Source organism: Scyliorhinus torazame, chromosome 8, assembly GCF_047496885.1.
Source record: "Scyliorhinus torazame isolate Kashiwa2021f chromosome 8, sScyTor2.1, whole genome shotgun sequence".
NCBI lineage: Eukaryota > Metazoa > Chordata > Chondrichthyes > Carcharhiniformes > Scyliorhinidae > Scyliorhinus > Scyliorhinus torazame.
In genome coordinates this window covers 102433005-102454895 of record NC_092714.1, presented here as the reverse complement: position 1 = coordinate 102454895, position 21891 = coordinate 102433005, and the positions used below count along the sequence as shown (strand labels likewise).

General features: G+C 44.0%; 1 protein-coding gene across 10 annotated transcripts in view; it reads left to right on the top strand.

The window, feature by feature from the left end:
• Positions 1-10636, top strand: part of tab3 (TGF-beta activated kinase 1 (MAP3K7) binding protein 3) — a 157991-nt gene extending 147355 nt beyond the window's left edge. For 8 of the 10 annotated variants that reach the window (XM_072513974.1, XM_072513972.1, XM_072513971.1 and 5 more), the window contains one exon: positions 8890-10636. In XM_072513974.1, the coding sequence (XP_072370075.1) occupies positions 8890-9038 (149 nt within the window). In that variant the 3' untranslated portion in view covers positions 9039-10636. Of the gene's footprint in view, positions 1-948; positions 3112-8889 lie in introns of those variants that run through there. The other 2 variants (XM_072513973.1, XM_072513970.1) reach the window with 1 other exon arrangement.
• Positions 10637-21891: the final 11255 nt, after the last annotated feature.

Sequence of the window (21891 nt, the reverse complement as noted above, 5' to 3'; positions counted from 1 at the left end):
TTTCCAGCAAAGGAACAATTAAAACTGCTGAGTCTCATTCCTGTACATAGGAAGTTTTATTTTTCTTCACATTTTTCTCTTTTATCCACTAATCTTTCTTTTCCTCTCCATTTTTTTTCCTGTGTCTGATTTTGATTCTCTCTCCTCTTCCTCCTCCAAGGTTCCTCTTTCTTTCCCAATCCTTGAATTTCTTTGGTTTGGCACTGTTGGTTCCAGACTAATTGCCCTCACTGTGCCATTATCAATTCACGCTTCCAGCAACATCCACTGCATTTTATTCTGCTGAAAGGCACAGGAAAAAATCTAATTCCAGGTGCATGCTGCATGATGTCCATTGTTTTTCAAAATGTTAGTTACAGCATGATTTGTTTGAATTCTCTAAAATAGAGATTCCATCTAATTATAGACCATTTAACAATGCATCCTCTATTATATCTAGTTAGTGGCAGAGGAGTGTGTCTCTGTCTGAGAGCAGAAGATTGGCTAAAGTTGATTAAAACTCTGATTAGTAGTTTAACCATAGATTACTTGGAAGAAAAGTAAATATGATGCAGCTTTTTTTGTTAAGAATACACTGGACTAAAGTTCTTGTGTGAAGCAGTTCCTTAGAACCTGGGCAATTGTTCAAAATTGATGACTACGAATATACTAAGTCCCTGTTTAAAATTGACCTGTTCTACATCCTCAAAACCTTGCTGAAAAAAATGCAGACCCCCCCCAATCCTCATCGACCTGTGGGAATCTCTTGCCTGAGACCCCATACACTGCTCCTGAAACAACTGTGGGGGTGGGGGGGAAAGAGAGAGAAAGAAAGAAGAGAGGGCCGCACACCTCCTTGTGGAATGTGCCTCTGCATAGATGGTCTGGAGAGAGATGGAGGTATTTGTTGAAGCTCATCTCAAGCAGCTCTGTAATGCAGGACTCTTGTGCTCTACGGGTTGTTCCCAGGGACCCACCGAGACAAACATCAACTAATACTGGAGGATCGTCAACTCAGTGAAAGGCGCTCTTTGGTTTGCCTGGAACTTGCTGATCACCATTTGCAAAGAATTTCCCTCGATTGAATGTTGCCGAAGAGCGCATTCCAAGGTCCAGGACTACGTGCTGAGGGGTGCACTCAAGCTTGATGTAGCCGCCGCCAAGGCACCTTGGGGAAAGGCCAATGTGGAAGGCCTTGTAGACTGAGGGGTTGGTAACCATGTAAAACTGCTCAGACTGTGTGCTTAACCCTTAACCGTATGTTATTGTATTGAAGCACCTCGGAGTGCAACATGACCAATGTATATAGTTTGAACAGAATTGTAATATGTACCGAAAATATTGAAATGTTTGTAATGTTCTCATTGCTGAATTGAAGCATCTCTGAGTGCATCTTGATCTCTGGAGAATATGTGAATATCATTGCACTTTCTTGTTGTGACAATTTGAAATGTTTTGTGATGTCTCTTTCAGGTATTTTATGAATAAAATATATTTTTGCAAAAGAAATCTCATGCTCTAGACCACCCAAACTGGAGAAGAAGCATCTGGGAAGGTGCCAACCATGTTGAGCATCAACAGGCCTAGGTGGAGGCCTTGCAAGCACAAACAGCAGAAGCAGTGTACCAAAATTCATGTTTCCCTCTTACCTGCCTCATCAAACACTATCTGTGGCAGAGTTTGCAAATCCAGCATTGGACCTTTTCGTCACTCTGAACTCTCAACCCCCAAGTGGAAGAAAGTCATCCTCAGACCTGAGGGACTACCCGAGAAGAAGTCGTCCAATTTTAAATTGCCCTGTTTTGAGCCATCCCTCTTTATCACAGATTTAAAGTATGGTCACTTGGCATCGGAATTTTCATTTCTTTAGTGTCAAGCCCACCAAGCACCGCCTGGCCCAATCTGACCATTTTGGAGCCCTTCTCATGCTCACTGACCCTCTTTGCTGTTCTCTGCCCCCTCCTCCTGATCTTCCTATTTGCAGGTCTTCTCATTCCCTCGCTCACAGGCATGATTTGGAAAAGGGAAGTGGGCAACAGCGAGTGGGTTGAGCAGCAAGAAGGCATATTTCATAACTATTAAAATAAAATGTAAAAATATATTTCATTTACAAATATAAGATTTAGGAATGTGCAGTGTTTCAGATTGCAGGATATAATGTTCTAATTTTGTTTTATCAGAAATGTCCACCGAACCTAACTGCAGCTTTTACATAGGCTGTATTGAGAACATCTGATTTACTTAACATTTGTTTCATTTAAACTTGCACTTTTCAGGAACTTAATACTTTTCAGGAACTCAATGTTCAGCAAGAAATTACTCAAAATAGTTTTGAACTCTTGTCAGGTTATCAAGAAAAGTCAGTACATATCAAGTTTCTACAACATGTCTTTCCACTCCAGCAAAAACAAAGTACTGGACAATCTCAGCAGGTCTGACAACATCTGTGGAGAGAGAAGAGAGCTAATGTTTCAAATTGGATGACAGTTTGTCAAAGCTTTCACAGTCATCTAGACTCAACTTTAGCTCCCTTCTCTCTCCACTAGGAGACCTGCTGAGATTGTCTGGTATTTTCTGTTTTTATTTCCGATTTCAGCATCCGCAGTAATTTGCTTTCATCCAAGTATTTCAGCTCCTTTTGCAACTGACTGAAGTGCTCAGCACTGAGTTTTAATTTTTTTTTGCATTCAAGATGAAACTTCTTTTGAAAAGATGCATAGTTCTTTTGAATTCAAGATTAAAATGCTTTTCTAGATTCAATCCACCATGACACAGCTAAATATACTGCTTTCTCTACTTCACCCCAAGTGTGTGTATATTTCCCTTCAATTTTTTACACCAGTCTTGACTTAATCTTTAGTACTTTGTGCTGTGGAACTGTAGCCACTAGAGACCGGGTCAAGATTGCCAGACTTGTATCATGTCTGTAACATTCCTATGTTGTAACCTAGCAAACAGGAGTTTCATATTGTAGTTTGCTGTCAAATCCAGATTTGTATGTTGCTACCCATTGCACTATTGTTCTCTTTCAATAGCAATTTGCCTATTTTATTAACTTTTGTAATGCATCGTGCATTTGTGTTCAGATTCTAGCTTTTTAACGAGAAAAAAATATATAGGAGCACCAAAGTATGATTGATGTAACACTTTCTTAGTTACAGATTTGATTTATATGGGTCAGTAGCAATGATGATGTTCGATTAGGTAGCAATAGGGAAAATTGCATTGGTGGTTGAAAAATAATTTAGTACTGTTTTTATTGGAAATTTTAGTGCCTTTAACAATAAAATTGCCACGTTCTAGGTAAAAGGAAAGTAGTTTGAAGTAGTCAGCGTGGATTTCAAAAGGAATAAGTGTCTTTAATTAATCTCAGAATGTAGATGGGATAGTGGCATTGTTACTGGACTAATGACCCAGAGACCCAGGGTAATGCTCTAGGGTTCAAATCCTACCACCATAGATGGTGGAATTTGAATTCAATAAGAACCTGGAATTAAAAATCTAATGACCATGAAACCATTCTTGATTGTCGTATAAAAACTCATCTAATTCACTAATATTCTTTAGGGAGGAAACTCCAATCCCCTTACTTACTATGGCCGACATGTGACTCCAGACCACATCAGTGTTGTTGACTCGTAAGCCATTCAAGTTGTATAAAACTGCTAAAAAGTCAGTAAGGAATGAAACGGGACAGACACCTAGGCACTGGAAACAACAGTAAATTGTTGGCCCTACAAAACCTCCTTACTGATATCTGGGGGCGAAATTGAGAGCTGCCTCACAAACTATTCAAGACTGGCACAGTTGTTCCAGACACGATCATCACCATCCCTCAGTATGTCCTTTCTATCTGGTAGAATAGATCCAGCCAAGGTGACGGTAAAGTGGTATAAATTCAAGAGGGAGTTGCCTGGGAGTCCTCAACATCATCTCTCTGCTCCATGCAATCACATGACATCAGTTCAAACATGCACAAGGCAATCTCCTGTTGATTACCACGTGCTGCAGCTACCCTGCCCCCAACCTCCGCTGATGAATCATGTTAAACGCCACTTGGAGAAAGCACTGGTGGTGGCAAGGGCACAGAATGTACTTTGGGTGAAGGACTTCAACATCCACCACCAAGAGTGGCTTGTTCACGCCACTATAGACCAAGATGGCCGAGTCCTAAAGGACATAGCTGCTACACTGGGTCTGCAATAGGTGAGGGAACCAATAAGAGAAAAAAACGTATTTGACCTCATTCCCCAATCTGTCTGCTGCAGATGCACCTGTCTGTAAAAGTATCGGTGGGAATGACCACCGCTCAATCCTTGTGGAGACAAGTGCCATCTTCAAATTGAGGAAGCCCTCCATTGTGTTCTGGCACTACCACCATGCTAAATAGGATAGATTCGAACAGATCTAGAAACTCAAGGTGCCGTGGGCCATCAGCAGTAGAATTGTACTGAACCACAATCTGTAACCTAATGACTTGGCATATCCCCTACTCTACCATTACGACCAATTCAGAGGATCAACTCTGGTTCAATGAACGGTACAGGAGGGCATGCCAGGAGCAACACCAGCCATACCAAAAAATGAGGCATTAGCCGGGGAAGCCACAACACAGGACTACTTGTGTGCCAAACAGCATAAGCAGCAAGTGATAGACAAAGCTGAGCGATTCCGCAACCAATGGCTACAGATGCCAGTTTTTAGCTGATTCAAATCATTTGAGTGATATCAAGAAATTGTTGAAGACACTGGATACTGAAAAGGCTATGGTCCTTGACAATATTCCAGCAACAGTATTGAAGACTTGTGCTCCAGCACTTGCCACGCCCCAGCCAACCTGGTCCAGCAGAGCTACAATACTGGCATCTACCCAGCAATGGATATTTGCCCAAATATGCCCTGTGTGCACAAAGGAAAATCCAACCAATTACCTCCCCATCAGTCTACTCTTGATCATCAGTAAAGTGATTCCAAAGAGGGATATGGGCAAAATGCAGGCAAATGGGATTAGCTTAGATGGGCTTTTTGGTTGGCATGGACCAGTTTGGGCCGAAGGGCCTGTCTCTGCTATAGATTCTGTGATGGAAGGGGTCCTCATCAACACTGTCAAGTGGCACTTGCTTAGCAATAACTTGCTCATTGACACTTTGGTTCCGCTAAGGTCATCCTGACTTCATTACAGCCTTGGTTCAAACATGGGCAAAAGAGCTGAACTCATGTAAGTGAGGAGAGATTCTCTGCTCTCTATATTAAGGCAGCATTTAACCAAGTATGGCAGAGAGGAGCCCTAGCAAAACTGGATTTAATGGGAACCAGGGGGCGGAGGAGGTCTCTTGGCTGTCTGGAGTCATACCTAACACAGGAAGATGGCTATGGTTGTTGGAGGAATTGTCATACAGCTTCATTTGACTCCATAACAAATTGTTAACTTGAGACTGACGATTGTCCCAGGTACGAAAAATATATTTCTTTGTGTGTGTTTGGTGTCTTGGGGCCAGTGCAAAGGTGTTTGCTGTCCTAGGTGAACTTCCAGCCTACTGCACACATCTTTTCCTTTACAATCCTAATGAAACCATGTTGCCAAATGCATCAACCTACCATGGGATTACTGTTAAATATTTAGTGCCAATTGCATTTATAATATGAGTCTACCCCAATCCATTCACTTGTGATTTTTCTTTTCCGCAGCCTCACCATACAGAACTTTATCTGGCCGTGTACTGCCATTTCAAAATAATTGCAATCCTAAAAATCCATTTCTTTGGCCGTAATTAATTCCAAATTTTACTGCGAAGCTGTTGATTTTTTGGTTTCAAACACAACCAACTCTATTTCCCCTTGCTCCAAAAGAATCCTGGCTGTTTCTCATTTTCATGTTTATATCTTAATCTGACTAATTTGACATTATGCTGAGATTCCTGAACCCCTTTATGATCATATGGTACAAATAATCCAAACGGGAAATTGACCATTATTCTGGTACAAATAATAAGTTTAAAAAAAGACCCAGAAGTACTTCCACCTGACTAGAAATTGCTGCAGAAATTGTGATAACAAAGAATCTTGAAGCTCGAATATCCATAAAGAAAGATGCTGCACTACATCATAGTCCAATAAATGAATATGTACAGGCAGCTAAACCCCCCACAAATGTTAATGCAGTGTTAATCCAAATTATGGCAGAGGTTATTGCCATTTCTTTGGAGATCTCAAAGTTGTATTATCCACTTAGATGAATGCTGCACAAAGACAAGCATTTGAAATTGAAAAGCTATCTTGCTGCTACACTTTGATTTTTCTGTATAAAACTTAATTTAAAGTTTCATTTCTGAATCTGTTATTAAATGCAGTAGCATTAGCCTCTATTGTGCTAATTTGTCCCATGCTATATTTTGGAACAAATTAAACATACTCGATTGAGTTTAACAATAGAGACTCTTCAAGCCAATTCAAAATAGTTAAAATCTTTATTTTGGAAGAGCATTTCATGCAATCTGTATTATATTAATTGCTTTACAATAGCGCATTGTAACTAAAAGATGCCACAATTTTCACCTAATTAATCGGTGTAGTAGTGTCCCAATTCGCACCTAATTAATCGGTGTGGTGTCCCAGAGGAAGGAAGACTAGTTTTTGATCCATTATAATCACTTTGCCCCTCCTTCATTTCTTGAATGCAATGGCCCATTCACCTAGCTCATATCCATAAAATCTTTGTTCTGAGATGTCCAAGGGAAGTGCTGAGCAAGGCCAGGCCCTGTTCCCCTATCTTGGCCATTTTGTAAATGCATGGTAATCATGTTTAAAAACACTAAATACAAGTCGTTTAAATTCAAGCTCTTGTGCAATACTGCTAGTAATAGTGTACATTGCAACTTGCTTACAGTTCACCCCACCGCCTCCCCCAGATTTTCCTGGCTGCACAGTGATGCATTTAGAAAGTCTGTATTTTTGCTTATTTGCTTCTGTCCTCTGCGTTTAAAAAATTTAACATTTTTGCACTTGTCATGCTGAGTGCTTTTTCTTATTTGTTCGTGGAAGGTGGCTATCACTGGCAAAGTCAGCAATTATTGCTCATCCATAATTACCCCAGGGAAAATGGTGGTCGAACTGCTGCAGGTCTTGTGCTGCAGCTGCAACCACATTGCTGTTAAAAGAGTTCCAACATTTTGACTTGGCAAAAGTGAAGGACTGGCAATATATTTTCAAAATGTGTGACTAAGAGGAGAACTTGCATGTGCTAGTCTTCCCATGTGCCTGCTGCTCTCCCTAGTTTGGAGAGGGTCCGGAGTTTGAAGGCTTGCATTTGAAGAAACCTCGGCAAGTTGCTGTGCATCTCATAGATAGAATCATACAATGGTTATGCCATCGAAGTAATGCCATTCAGCCCAGGCCAACTCTCTGAGGACACTGCCCTGTCCTGTCCCTGTGTTCCAGCATTTTTCTGTTCAGGAGCTTATCCAATTTTGGAAGCAAGAGTTTGCTCTGCCTCCACCAGACTCTCAGGCAGTGCAATCCAGAGCCTAACCACCCGCTGACTAAAAAGGTTCTCATGTCGTGTTGCTTATTTTGCCAATCACCTTAAATTGGAGACCTCAACCCATTCACCATCCAAAACAGTTTCTTCCTATCTACTCTCTAGACTTCTCATTATTATAAACGTTTCTATCAAATTTTCTCTCTACCTTTTCTGCTCTAAGGAGAACAATTCAGTTTCTCCATTAATCCTTGTAACTGAAGTCTCACCTCGGAACCTTTACCGGTAAACCTTTTGTGCACCCTCTCTTAAGACTTCACATCTTCCCTAAAATGCATTGCCCAATTTGAGACTCAACCAGTGTTTTATAAAGGTTTGTAAATTTCTTTTTTTTAACTCTATGCCTCTATTATGAAGTGCAGGATAATGTATGTCTTTTTAACCACTTAATCAACCTGCCCTGCCACCTTCAATGATTTGCACCCATAACCCAAGAATCTCTTTCTGCACCTCTGAGAATTGTGTCTTTTAGTTTCTATTGCTTTTCCTTGTTTTTCCTACCAAAATGTATTACTTCACACTTCTCTGCATTAAATCTAATCTGCCATGTGTCTGCCCGTCTATGCCCTCTTGAAGTTCTGTCACTATGCTCCTCACAGTTCACAATACTTCTAAGTTTTGCATGATCAAGTCCTCACAATTTAGATCCTTCAGCACTATCCAGGCAATGTATTTTGAACCCACCTATATCTGGTGCAACTCATAGGATCATTTTTATTTTCCATGTGTGGTGACTCAAGTGCTGAAGTACTGGTACACCACACTGAACTAAATTCTGACTGCACAGATTAGTTTCACAGTTATCTGTGGACAGCCACATCCCTTTTGGGTTAAAATCCAAGTACAGAGGTAAAAGAACCGTACAAATCAACTAACACAGTCCGCAGTTGATGCATTTTGACCAGCACCTTGATGTACAATAAAACAACTCTGACCTATCTTTCTGTCTACATTGTATTGTTGATTTTGAGTTTCATAAAATATAAGCTGAAAGTTTTTTAAATTCTTAATTTTGCCACCTTATCTAGTGACTCAATTTTTTAAACTCAACACAGAAAATTAAATGTTTCTTCGATTCTCCATAGGATTATTTTTTAAATCTAGCAGAGCGACTGCCAGTATTTCATTATGAAAAGGAATTGCAAGCATAATTTTTTGAGACAAATGTATACACATTTTTGGTAATTCTGCTTGTGCAGATGCTTGAGGTTATGGATGAAAAACTTGAACTTGTACAGCATTTTCTTTTTTTTTCTTAAAACTTAAGTTATTTGTACTGATTAAATATATTCTGAATCAAAAAAAATTGATGATATTCAAGATTGTGTGTGAAATTACCATTATGTCTGAACTTAACTTTACTTGTATTGCAGAAGCTGGTCCAGTCATGGCATATAGCCCAAGACCTCATCAACGTGATGAGGATTTTGAAGGTGCTCCTTGGAATTGCAACAGCTGCACCTTTCTGAACCACCCAGCACTGAATCGGTGTGAACAGTGTGAAATGCCGAGGTACACCTGAACCTAAGTGGGCTTGCACTTGCCAATAAGCAGGATCCTGCAGCTTTGGGGGCTGCAAGGGGCTGAACATTTGTAAACCATCTGTCGGGCCTTATCTGCTGCAGCTAAATTCACAATGCAATCATGGCTGTCTACATCACAATAGGAATGCTAAACTTTAAACAGCATCTTGTCGCAGTGATGTTTCTTTATGTGATGCACTCGGTAAACATTCAGCTGCCAAGAAGGTGGTCTTCAGTGAAGCTGATCATGGTTACCACCTCTAGGTCTGTGGATTGCAAGTCGGGAAGATGTTTTGATGCTCTTCCTTTGAAAGGTGTCTTTCCATAGGATGAATTGTGTTGCCTACATGAAAGTCTCGTATCTGCAAAAAAAAAAAAATAACGATGAAGGATTCTGGTTGTTTTCAGTTGGGTTGGATTGTCCCTTGTGCTACATCTGTTAATTGTGAACATATTGACTCAGTCTTGCAGGCAAAAGGGACTGCTGTGACACTACAGTAGGGTAAAAGACTTGAGTTATTTGTAATTGCTGCTTTCTTCAGGGTAATTGCAATCTTTACACAAATCAGTTATATATTAAATTTATGAGACTGTCACAATGGACAGATGATGAGATGCCTTTTGTGTGTTCTAAAATACAATCATAATCAAGAATCCCTTTTGCTTGTACTGTGTCCTTGGAACTACATCACTGGTGAATAATTGAGTCTTTGCAGATCAGAACAGTGCTGCATGCTCTTTATTAGGGAAATGATTTTAGGCTGTGGGCCCTCTCCTTCAATTTTAAAAGTCGTGTGCTTTTTAATTTCTTTTTAACAAAGCTTCCTTTAGGCCTTGCTCCATAACTGTACAGCAAACCTATGCCAAAGGCAAGTATTCCACAACCTGCTCAAGACTCGCACCCACCCATTCTCGTGAGGAGTGGTTCTGCTACTTAAGCAATTCCTGAGCTTCCACTCTGTAAAGAAATCATCTTGTTTACAGCACAAAAGATATGTTTTGTACACCACCTTCTCCATGTAGGTGCATTTAGTAATCAATAGCTCTTTAATGAGAGTAAGTTTGCACATCACTAAGAAACCAGCCTGTACTAAAATTTGCTAAACGCAGCCTGAAAATAAATGGTCGCACACTGCAAATGTAAAAGAGAACTGTTGGAACTTTTTTTCATTCGCAAAAGAATGAAACTTGCTGGACCCACAAATCAAAGTTCATTATGAACTTGCTGGTACTTTTATGCATACAATGTTATAATGTATTATTAAAGGTGATGTTTCGTTCAAATGCTTCAGGTTGCTATAACTATAATAAAGTACTTGTTCTTTGTGAAATCACACATTTGTTGGGTCTGGACAGCTGAATGGGAATAAAGTTTGTGAGTGAATAGGATGTTTGTGTTCTACACATGAAGCACCTATCTTTGTATGGTTCTGCTCTCTACAATTTAAATAATTGTTTAATGTATGATCTCGTCTGAAGTTTTAGCTGGAGGCAAAATTGTGCAAAGGCAAATAGGGACAGTGCATGTATGGTACATATATGAACATTCTGGTGGCCACAATATTTTACAAATAAAGTCACAAAGTGAAGAAAAAAAGCTTACTTGGTTTTACTTGGGAAGCAATGAAGCATTAAACATTTTTTTTTTAGCAATGTCAAGTGTGTTGCAGCCTGAAAGTGAATAGTACAGCATTGTGCAAACTTTATTATTTTCCATACTAAGTTTGATATGTTTGAAGACTCACCGCAAATCTCATCATTGCTACCTATATTTCAAAGATCAGAAAAGATTATGGCTAATATTCTTCAATAGCAGTAAATTGGATGTTGCCCTTGCAAGCTGTGATATTTTAGCAAGCGGGGGCTGGTTCAGCACAGTGGGCTAAACAGCTGGTTTGTCATGCAGAACAATGCCAGCAGGGCGGGTTCAATTCTGTACCGGCATCCCCCGAACAGGCGTCTGAATGTGGCGACTAGGGGCTTTTCACTGTAACTTCATTGAAGCCTACTTGTGACAATAAATGATTATTATTAATAAAGTACAACATCTTTAATGCTGTGGGAAAAACTGAATGTGGGAAATTACTCCAAAGGACAGTAGGCCCAGGCCAGTAAAGGAAAAAATTAGGACTGATATTGGAGAAATCTTCACACATACCATTCAATATGATGAATGGTTTGGCAGATAGAGGACCCCACTAAAGCTCCTACAATAAGTACTTCTGTAATATTCAAATCAATCCTAAGATTTACCCTGAATCGCTACAGCTCTCAACTTCATTAATAATCTGCAAGGTCAAATTTTTAAATGCCTTTTGAAAATGCATCACATTGGGGCTTCCGGGTGCGGCGATGACCAGCTGAGTCGCACGTTTCGGCAGCTCCCTGTGAAACGGACTTTTGGGCTCTTGATAGGAGCCCCAACGGCAATTTTGACGGCTAAAAACACTGTGCGGTAAACCAGAAGGGAATCCCCCCTGGATACGGATGGAAAAAGGAGGAGAAAGTGGCCAGATTGCAGTGGATCCTTTAGAACAGCGGCAAGGAAGGCAAGCAAAAACCAAGATGGCGTCGGAAGGTGGCAGTTTAACATGGGGCCCTGAACAACAAGAGTTCTTGAAATGCTGTGTGGAAGAGATCAAAAAGGAAATGAAGAAAGAGCTGTTGGCCCCGATACTGCAGGCGATCGAAGGGCTAAAGGAGGAACAAAAGACCCAGGAGCGGGAGCTTCGGGTCGTGAAGGCAAAGGCAGCCGAGAATGAGGACGACATACAGGGCCTGGTGGTGAAGACGGAGACGCAGGAGGCACATCAGAAACGATGTGTGGAAAGGTTGGAGGCACTGGAAAACAACGCAAGGAGGAACAACCTGAGGATTCTTGGTCTTCCTGAAGGTGTGGAGGGAGCGGACGTCGGGGCATATGTGAGCACGATGCTGCACTCGTTAATGGGAGCGGAGGCCCCGGCGGGTCCGTTGGAGGTGGAGGGAGCATACCGAGTGATGGCGCGAGGACCGAGAGCAGGAGAAATTCCCAGAGCCATAGTGGTGAGATTCCTCCATTTTAAGGATAGAGAAATGGTCCTTAGATGGGCAAAGAAAACTCGGAGCAGTAAGTGGGAGAACGCGGTGATCCGCGTATACCAAGACTGGAGTGCGGAGGTGGCGAGAAGGAGGGCGAGCTTTAATCGGGCCAAGGCGGTGCTTCATAAAAAGAAGATAAAATTTGGAATGCTGCAACCGGCAAGACTGTGGGTCACATATCGAGGGAGGCACCACTACTTTGAGACGGCGGATGAAGCGTGGACTTTTATTGTGGAAGAAAAATTGGAATGAGCGGGTTATTAAAAAGAACGTTTGAACAAAGTGGTGGGGCGAATGTGGGGGGCAAAGAGGGGTTTTATGTACTAATCCTGCGATGTAACTTTTCTCTCTCCCACAGGTGGTGATGGGGGTAGGAGGGGAGGTGGAGGAGATGGGGCGTTGGCCATTGGGGGCGGGGCCAAGGGAGAAGCACGGGCTTGGTTCCCGCGCTATGATAATCATGGCGGGAATAGAGAAGCAGGAAGGAGGGGGCGTCGCACGGTGCGAGCCGAGGTCACGGGGGGAAGCCGAGGTCAGCCAGAGTTTGCTGACTTCTAGGAGCAACATGGGGGGAGTAATTACGCTAGCGGGGGATCTAGCGGGGGGGGGGGTGGGAGGGGGGAATTACTGGGTTGCTGCTGCTGGGGAGAGGGGGGAGCTGGTATAGGAGAGGATGGGCGGGGGGGCACCGCCTGGGGGAGATACAGCTGCGTGGGAACCGGGTGAGGAGCTGGATAAAGGTGATGGCTAATCGACAAGGGGGGGGGGGGGGTAGGAAGCCCCCCAACTCGGCTGATCACGTGGAACGTGAGAGGGCTGAACGGGCCGATAAAGAGGGCACAGGTACTCGCACACCTTAAGAAACTTAAGGCAGATGTGGTTATGTTAAAGGAAACGCACCTGAAACTGATAGACCAGGTTAGGCTACGCAAAGGATGGGTGGGGCAGGTGTTCCATTCGGGGCTAGATGCGAAAAACAGGGGGGTGGCTATATTAGTGGGGAAGCGGGTAATGTTCGAGGCAAAGACTATAATGGCGGATAACGGGGGCAGATACGTGATGGTGAGTGGCAAACTACAGGGGGAGACGGTGGTTTTGGTAAATGTATATGCCCCGAACTGGGATGATGCCAATTTTATGAGGCGGATGCTAGGACGCATTCCGGACCTAGAGATGGGAAAGCTGATAATGGGGGGAGATTTTAATACGGTGTTGGAACCAGGGCTGGATAGGTCAAAGTCCAGGACTGGAAGGAGGCCGGCAGCAGCCAAGGTACTTAAAGATTTTATGGAGCAGGTGGGAGGTGTAGACCCGTGGAGATTTAGTAGACCTAGGAGTAAGGAGTTCTCGTTTTTCTCCTATGTCCATAAAGTCTACTCGCGAATAGACTTTTTTGTGCTGGGTAGGGCATTGATCCCGAAGGATAGGGGAACGGAGTATACGGCTATAGCCATTTCAGATCACGCTCCACACTGGGTGGACTTGGAGATAGGGGAGGAAACAGGAGGGCGCCCACCCTGGAGAATGGACATGGGACTAATGGCAGATGAGGGGGTGTGTCTAAGGGTGAGGGGGTGCATTGAAAAGTACTTGGAACTCAATGATAATGGGGAGGTCCAGGTGGGAGTGGCCTGGGAGGCGGTGGTTAGAGGGGAGCTGATATCAATAAGGGCACATAAAGGGAAGCAGGAGAGTAAGGAACGGGAGCGGTTGCTGCAAGAACTTTTGAGGGTGGACAGACAATATGCGGAAGCACCGGAGGAGGGACTGTACAGGGAAAGGCAAAGGCTACATGTAGAATTTGACTTGCTGACTACAGGCACTGCAGAGGCACAATGGAGGAAGGCACAGGGTGTACAGTACGAATATGGGGAGAAGGCGAGCAGGTTGCTGGCACACCAATTGAGGAAAAGGGGAGCGGCGAGGGAAATGGGAGTGAGGGATGAGGAAGGAGAGATGGAGCGGGGAGCGGAGAGAGTGAATGGAGTGTTCAAGACATTATATAAAAAATTATATGAAGCTCAACCCCCGGATGGGAGGGAGAGAATGATGGGCTTTTTGGATCGGCTGGAATTTCCCAAGGTGGAAGAGCAGGAAAGGGTGGGACTGGGAGCACAGATCGAGGTAGAAGAAGTGGTGAAAGGAATTAGGAGCATGCAGGCGGGAAAGGCCCCGGGACCGGATGGATTCCCAGTCGAATTCTATAGAAAATATGTGGACTTGCTCGCCCCGGTACTGACTAGGACCTTTAATGAGGCAAAGGAAAGGGGACAACTGCCCCCGACTATGTCTGAAGCAACGATATCGCTTCTCTTAAAGAAGGAAAAGGACCCGCTACAATGCGGGTCCTATAGACCTATTTCCCTCCTAAATGTAGATGCCAAGGTCCTGGCCAAAGTAATGGCAATGAGAATAGAGGAATGTGTCCCAGGGGTGGTCCACGAGGACCAAACTGGGTTTGTGAAGGGGAGACAGCTGAACACGAATATACGGAGGTTGTTAGGGGTAATGATGATGGCCCCACCAGAGGGAGAAACAGAGATAGTAGTGGCGATGGATGCCGAGAAAGCATTTGATAGAGTGGAGTGGGATTATTTGTGGGAGGTGTTGAGGAGATTTGGTTTTGGAGAGGGGTATGTTAGATGGGTGCAGCTGTTGTATAGGGCCCCAGTGGCGAGCGTGGTCACGAATGGACGGGGATCTGCATATTTTCGGCTCCATAGAGGGACAAGGCAGGGATGCCCTCTGTCCCCATTATTGTTTGCACTGGCGATTGAGCCCCTGGCGATAGCGTTGAGGGGTTCCAAGAAGTGGAGGGGAGTACTTAGGGGAGGAGAAGAACACTGGGTATCTTTGTATGCGGACGATTTGCTACTATACGTGGCGGACCCGGCGGAGGGGATGCCAGAAATAATGCGGATACTTGGGGAGTTTGGGGATTTTTCAGGGTATAAATTGAACATGGGGAAAAGTGAGTTGTTTGTGGTGCATCCAGGGGAGCAGAGTAGAGAAATAGAGGACCTACCGTTGAGGAAGGTAACAAGGGACTTTCGTTACCTGGGGATCCAGATAGCTAAGAATTGGGGCACATTGCATAGGTTAAATTTAACGCGGTTGGTGGAACAGATGGAGGAGGATTTCAAGAGATGGGCTATGGTATCCCTGTCACTGGCAGGGAGGGTGCAGGCGGTTAAGATGGTGGTCCTCCCGAGATTCCTCTTTGTGTTTCAGTGCCTCCCGGTGGTGATCACGAAGGCCTTTTTTAAAAGGATTGAAAAGAGCATCATGGGTTTTGTGTGGGCCGGGAAGACCCCGAGAGTGAGGAAGGGATTCTTACAGCGTAGCAGGGATAGGGGGGGGGCTGGCACTACCGAGCCTAAGTGAGTATTATTGGGCCGCTAATATTTCAATGGTGAGTAAGTGGATGGGAGAGGAGGAGGGAGCGGCGTGGAAGAGATTAGAGAGGGCGTCCTGTAGGGGGACTAGCCTACAGGCTATGGTGACAGCCCCATTGCCGTTCTCACCGAGGAACTACACCACAAGCCCGGTGGTGGTGGCTACACTGAAGATATGGGGGACAGTGGAGACGGCATAGGGGAAAGACTGGAGCCTTGGGGGGTGCCCGATAAGAAACAATCATAGGTTTGCCCCGGGGGGGAATGGATGGGGGTTATGGAATGTGGCAAAGAGCAGGAATAACGCAACTGAAAGATCTGTTTGTGGATGGGAAGTTCGCGAGTATGGGAGCGCTGACCGAGAAATATGGGTTGCCCCAAGGGAATGCATTCAGGTATATGCAACTGAGGGCTTTTGCGAGGCAACAGGTGAGGGAATTCCCGCAGCTCCCGACACAAGAGGTGCAGGACAGAGTGATCTCAAAGACATGGGTGGGGGATGGTAAGGTGTCAGATATATATAGGGAAATGAGGGACGAAGGGGAGACTATGGTAGATGAACTAAAAGGGAAATGGGAAGAAGAGCTGGGAGAGGAGATCGAGGAGGGGCTGTGGGCAGATGCCCTAAGCAGGGTAAACTCGTCGTCCTCGTGTGCCAGGCTAAGCCTGATTCAGTTTAAGGTATTACACAGGGCACATATGACTGGAGCACGGCTCAGTAAATTTTTTGGGGTGGAGGATAGGTGTGCGAGGTGCTCGAGAAGCCCAGCGAATCATACCCATATGTTTTGGTCATGCCCGGCACTACAGGGGTTTTGGATGGGGGTGACAAAGGTGCTTTCAAAAGTAGTAGGAGTCCGGGTCGAACCAAGCTGGGGGTTGGCTATATTTGGGGTTGCACAAGAGCCGGGAGTGCAGGAGGCGAGAGAGGCCGATGTTTTGGCCTTTGCGTCCCTAGTAGCCCGGCGCAGGATATTGCTAATGTGGAAAGAAGCCAAGCCCCTGGGGGTGGAGACCTGGATAAATGACATGGCAGGGTTTATAAAGCTAGAGCGGATTAAGTTCGTCCTAAGGGGGTCGGCTCAAGGGTTCACCAGGCGGTGGCAACCGTTCGTCGAATACCTCGCAGAAAGATAGACGGAATGGGAAAAAGAAGGCAGCAGCAGCAGCCCAGGATCGGAAGGGGGGGGGGGGGGGGGAGGGGGGAGGAGGAACCAGAAGGACTCTCAGGGTTGTTAATATATACTGTATAGTATGTATAGGTCGTTGCTACAGATAATTATATATTGGACTGTTAAATTATATTTTTGGAGAGTGTTACCTGTGACAAGGCAGTTGCCAATTCGGGCTAGTTTTCATTTTTGTTATTTATTATTTATTCATTTTTGTTTATAAAATAGGTCATTGTTATTTGTGTTGTTATAATATTGTGTAAAGGATGCGCAATGTACTGTGTTGGTTGACCAAATATTTTCAATAAAATATTTAATAAAAAAAAAGAAAATGCATCACATTGCCATTGGAAATGGCAATTCCTTGGAAGTCAAAAAGGATAGGCAGGAGTATCCTGCTGCGAGCACATGTTGGTTATTGGCCAGTTATTCCAAGTTCATTAAGATCAATTCCATCACATTACAAGAAATTCAAGTAAGATTAATATGTTTGTAATTGCCCAAGTTTGTTTTGTCATTCTTTTTTATTTAAATGAGCACCACCCTGGCCTATTTCCAATCCATAGACTTTTCCCCAGTGCTCAATTACTGTCATGACTGCCAGTGTCTTGCAAATGTACTCCCCACTTTCTGTCGGCACCATAGAATAAATGGCAATTAAATTGAAGGATTTATTGGTTTTGAGACCTTTTTAGTCTGCTTATGATTCCATATTATTGACTTTTTTTCCTTCATTATCTCTGTTCTAGAAAGGCTTGCACCTTACTTGTAGGAAATAAATCATTCTGCTCCAAATTTATAACTATGCACCTCTTCTCTGATTGACTATCCTTTTGCTATGACGCACTGAAGAAAATGCCTGTATGTTTTTCCTTTACAACTATCTTGGTCTTTTTTTTCAGCATGCTGCTATGTTCATCGCAGTGAACTCGTTTCTCTCTCCAGGATTTGTAGAGGTAGTTTTTCCTCTTTATTTAACCTTTGCCTTTTGTTTCATCTAGGGTCACACTTGTTTAGTCTGAGCTTGCTGTGTAGTTATGCGTGCTCAGTACTATTGCTTTAACAGGATTTCACTTGTCCTGTACTGTCATATTGAACAAGGTGTCCAGTTATCCCCGAGTGACCCTTTTGATGTTACATATCTGACTTCTCATCTGCAAAGGGATGTTAACAGGGTAACTGAGAAGGCAACAAGGTGACAGAGTATAATGTGGGAAGTATGAGATAGTTCACTGAAGTGATAAGAACAGAAAAGCAAGTGGGGCGTGGTGGCGCTCCCCTGTTATCCTGCTGCTCGGAGACTGAGGCTGTCGGATTGTCCCCGTGCTGAGCTGTCCGGCGAAGACAACAAAAGCAGAAATTTATTTTAAAAGGTGTAAAACCTCTAAACATTGATGCTCAGAGCAATTTGGGTCTACTTATACAAGGAACACAAAGTTGGCATGCAATTACACTAAGCAATTAGGAAGGCAAATTACATGTTGGCCTTAATTGTCAAGAAGATTGAAATATAACAAGGAAATCATGCTACATTTGTGTAGAGTTTTGATGAAAGCTTACCTGGATTACCGTATGTACTTTGGTGTCCATAATCTGAACAGGGATGCATGTCTTGGAGTCCGAGTCAGTCGTGCAGCACAGAAAAGGCCCTTTGGCCCAACGAGTCCACACCAACCATAACCACTACTAATCTCGCGCTAATCCTGTTTCCTATATCCTTGAATGTGATGGTGTTTCAAGTGCTCATCCAAATACATTTTAACGGTTGATGTCTCCACTACCTTCCCAGGCAGCGCATTCCAGATTCTCACCACCCTCTGAGTAAAATTAATTTTTTGCGAATCTCCTGCTCCCGACCCTAAAACTATGCCCCCTGTGGTTGACCCCTCAACCGAGGGGCTGGTTTGGCACAATGGGCTAAATAGCTGGCTTGTAATGCAGAACAAGGCAGCAGTGTGGGTTCAATTCCCGTACCGGCCTCCCCGAACAGGTGCCTGAATGTGGCGACTAGGGGCTTTTCACAGTAACTTCATTGAAGCCTACTTGTGACAAGTGATTATTATTATTAGCTACTTCCTATGTACCCAGTCCAAACCCCTGAAAATCTTATACACCTCAGTCACCTACCCCCTCAGTCTTTTCTGCTCTAAAGAAAACAATCCAAGCCTATCCAGTCTTCCCTTATAGCTCAGATGCTCCATCTCAGGCAACATCCTGGTGAATCTCCTCTGAGCCCCCTCCAGTCCAATCACCTTCGTATAGTGAGGTGACCAGAACTGCAAACACTGCTCCAGCTGTGGCTTAGCCAATGTTCTGTACAGTTCCGACATAACCTCCTCGCTCTTATATTCTATGCCACGACTGATAAATCAAGTGTTCCAGGTGCCTTTTTAACTGCCCTATTCACCTGCTCTGCTGCCTTCAGCACCTGTGTACAAGTACCTCACAATCCATCTGTTCCTCTGAGCTTCCACTGTCCTGCCATTCATTGTATACTCCCTTGCCCTGCTTCTTCTTCCAAAGTGCATCACCTCGCACTTATCAGGGTTAAATACCATCTGCCATTTCTCTGCCCATCTGACCAACAATCTATAATTTTCTGTAACCGATGACCCTCTTCACTCTTAACCACCCTACCAATCTTGGTTTCATCTGCAAACGTATCATTCCCCTCCCTTTCTCATCTATCATTTGTAGTATATATCAAACAATAAGGGATTTATTGTTCCCTGTGGTACACCGCTGGTCACCGGCCTCCAGTTTCTCAAACAGCCTTCTAAGACCACCCTTGTATCCTATTATAAAGCTAGTTGCTGATCCATCTCGACAATTTTCCTTGAATTCCATGTGCTTCAACCTTCTCAATCAGTCTCCCACGTGGGACCTTGTCAAGGGCTTTGCTAAAATCTTTATGAATTACATCAACACCTCTCCCTTCATCCACACACTTGGTAACTTTGTCAAAAAATTCTATCAAACTTGTTAGGCATGAGCCCCCCTCTGACAAAGCCTTGCTGACTATCCCTAATCAACCTGTGCTTTTGCAGGTGAAAATTAATTCCCTCCTTCAGAATTTTCTCCAATATTTTCCCTATCACTGACGTGAGTCACCGGTCCATAATTCCCTGGTTTATCTCTACCACCCTTCTTGAAAGTGGAACAACATTAGCTGTTCTCCAGTCCTCTGCCACTTCCCTTGTGGCCAGACTAAATAAAAACTTGCATCAGAGCCCCTGCAATTTCCTGCCTCGCCTCCCAAAACAGGATGGAATGCAATTCATTCGGTTTGGGGTTTGCCTACTTTTAAGCCTGTGATAGCCTCCGATACCGCTTCACTTCCTATGTCAAACTGCTCAAGGTACCCAGTCACATTTCCTGAATTCTGTACCTACATTCTCCTCCTCATTGTCCTGAGACCAATGAGAAGTATTAATTTAACATACATAACAATAGAAACAGGAGGAGGCCATTCGGCCCTTGGAGTCTGCTCCACCATTATGATCATGGTTGATCATCAATTTCACCATCCTGACCCCCATCTTCTCCCCCCACCCCCCTCCCAGTCCCTTGATTCCTTTAGCCTGCTATATCTATCACCCTAGCATTGTCCTGCAACTTCACACACAGATTGCTCCCTTGGTCTCGAATGAGCCCTACTCTTTCCCTGGTTAACCTCTCCCCCTTAATGTATTTATAGAATATCTTCGGGTTCTCCCTAATCTTATTCGCAAGACCTTTTTAATGCCCCCTTTTTGCTCTTCTAATTGCTTTCATAAGTTCCCTCCTGCACTTCCTACATTTCTCTAGGGCTGTAGTTGGATTTCTTCCTTTAGACTTGCTAAAAGCCTTTCTCTTCCTCCTTATCCAATTCTGGATTATCCTAGATATCCAAGGTTCCCTGAACTTATTGCTCCTACATTTCCCCCTGCAGGGACCGTTTTGGACCTGTACTCTTCCCCTATTTCCTTTTTCATACATCATAGAAGTTACAGTGCAGAAGGAGGCCATTCGGCCCATCGAGTCTACACCGGCCCTTGAATGAGCACCCTACTTCAGCCCACACCTCCATCCTCTCCCTGTAATCCAGTAACCCCACCTAACTTTTGGACACCAAGGGGTAATTTAGATGGCCGATCGACCTAACCTGCACATCTTTGGACTATGGGAGGAAACCGGAGCACCCGGAGGAAACCAACGCAGACACGGGGAGACCGTGCAGACTCCACACAGACAGTGACCCTAGCCGGGAATCAAGCCCGTGTCCCTGCCGCTGTTAAGCAACTGTGCTAACTACTGCTACCGTGCTGCCCCACTTTGAATGCCCTCCACTGCTCTTCTGTAGTTTTTCTTGCAAGAAGCAATTCCCAGTCAACTTTGGCCAGATCCTGCCTTATTTTAATAAAGTCTGCCTTGTCCCAATCCAAAATCGTCTTTTGCAGGTCATCTTTTTCTTTGCCCATTACAAACTTGAACATAATGTGTTGTGGTCGCTATTACTAAAATGCTCCCCCACTGCCACATTGAACACTTGTCCAACTTCGATCCCCAGAACCAGATCCAGCACTGCTCTATCTCTTGTTGGACCTTCTACATATTGATATAAAAAAATTCCCTGATTACATTTCAAGAAATTCACCCCCTCTAAACCCTTTACAATATGACTATCACAATTTATGTTGGGAAAGTTGAAATCCCCGTACACACCTAAGCGGATGACGCAAATATTGGCCGGGTATTTAACAGTGAGGTTGAGTGTCTTGGGTTACAGGAAGATATAGAAGGGATGGTCAAATGGGCAAAAAAATGGCAGATGGAATTTAACCCTGAAAAGTGTGAGGTGATACACTGTGGAAGCAGTAATTTTACAAGGAAATATTCAATGAATGGCCTGACACTGGGAAGTTCCGTAGAACAAAGGGACATTGGCGTGTTTGTCCATAGATCTCTGAAGGCAGAAGGGCAAGTTAATAGGGTGATGAAAAAAGCATATGGGACACTTAACCTTTATCAGTCGAGGCATAGATTACAAAAGCAGGGAGGCCATGTTGGAGTTAAATAGAACTTTGGTGAGGCCACAGCTGGGGTACTGTGTACAATTCTGGTTGCCGCATTCTAGGAAGGATGTGATTGCACTGGAGCGGGTGCAGAGGCAATTCACCAGGATGTTGCCTGGGATAGAACATTTAAGTTATGAAGAGAGGGTT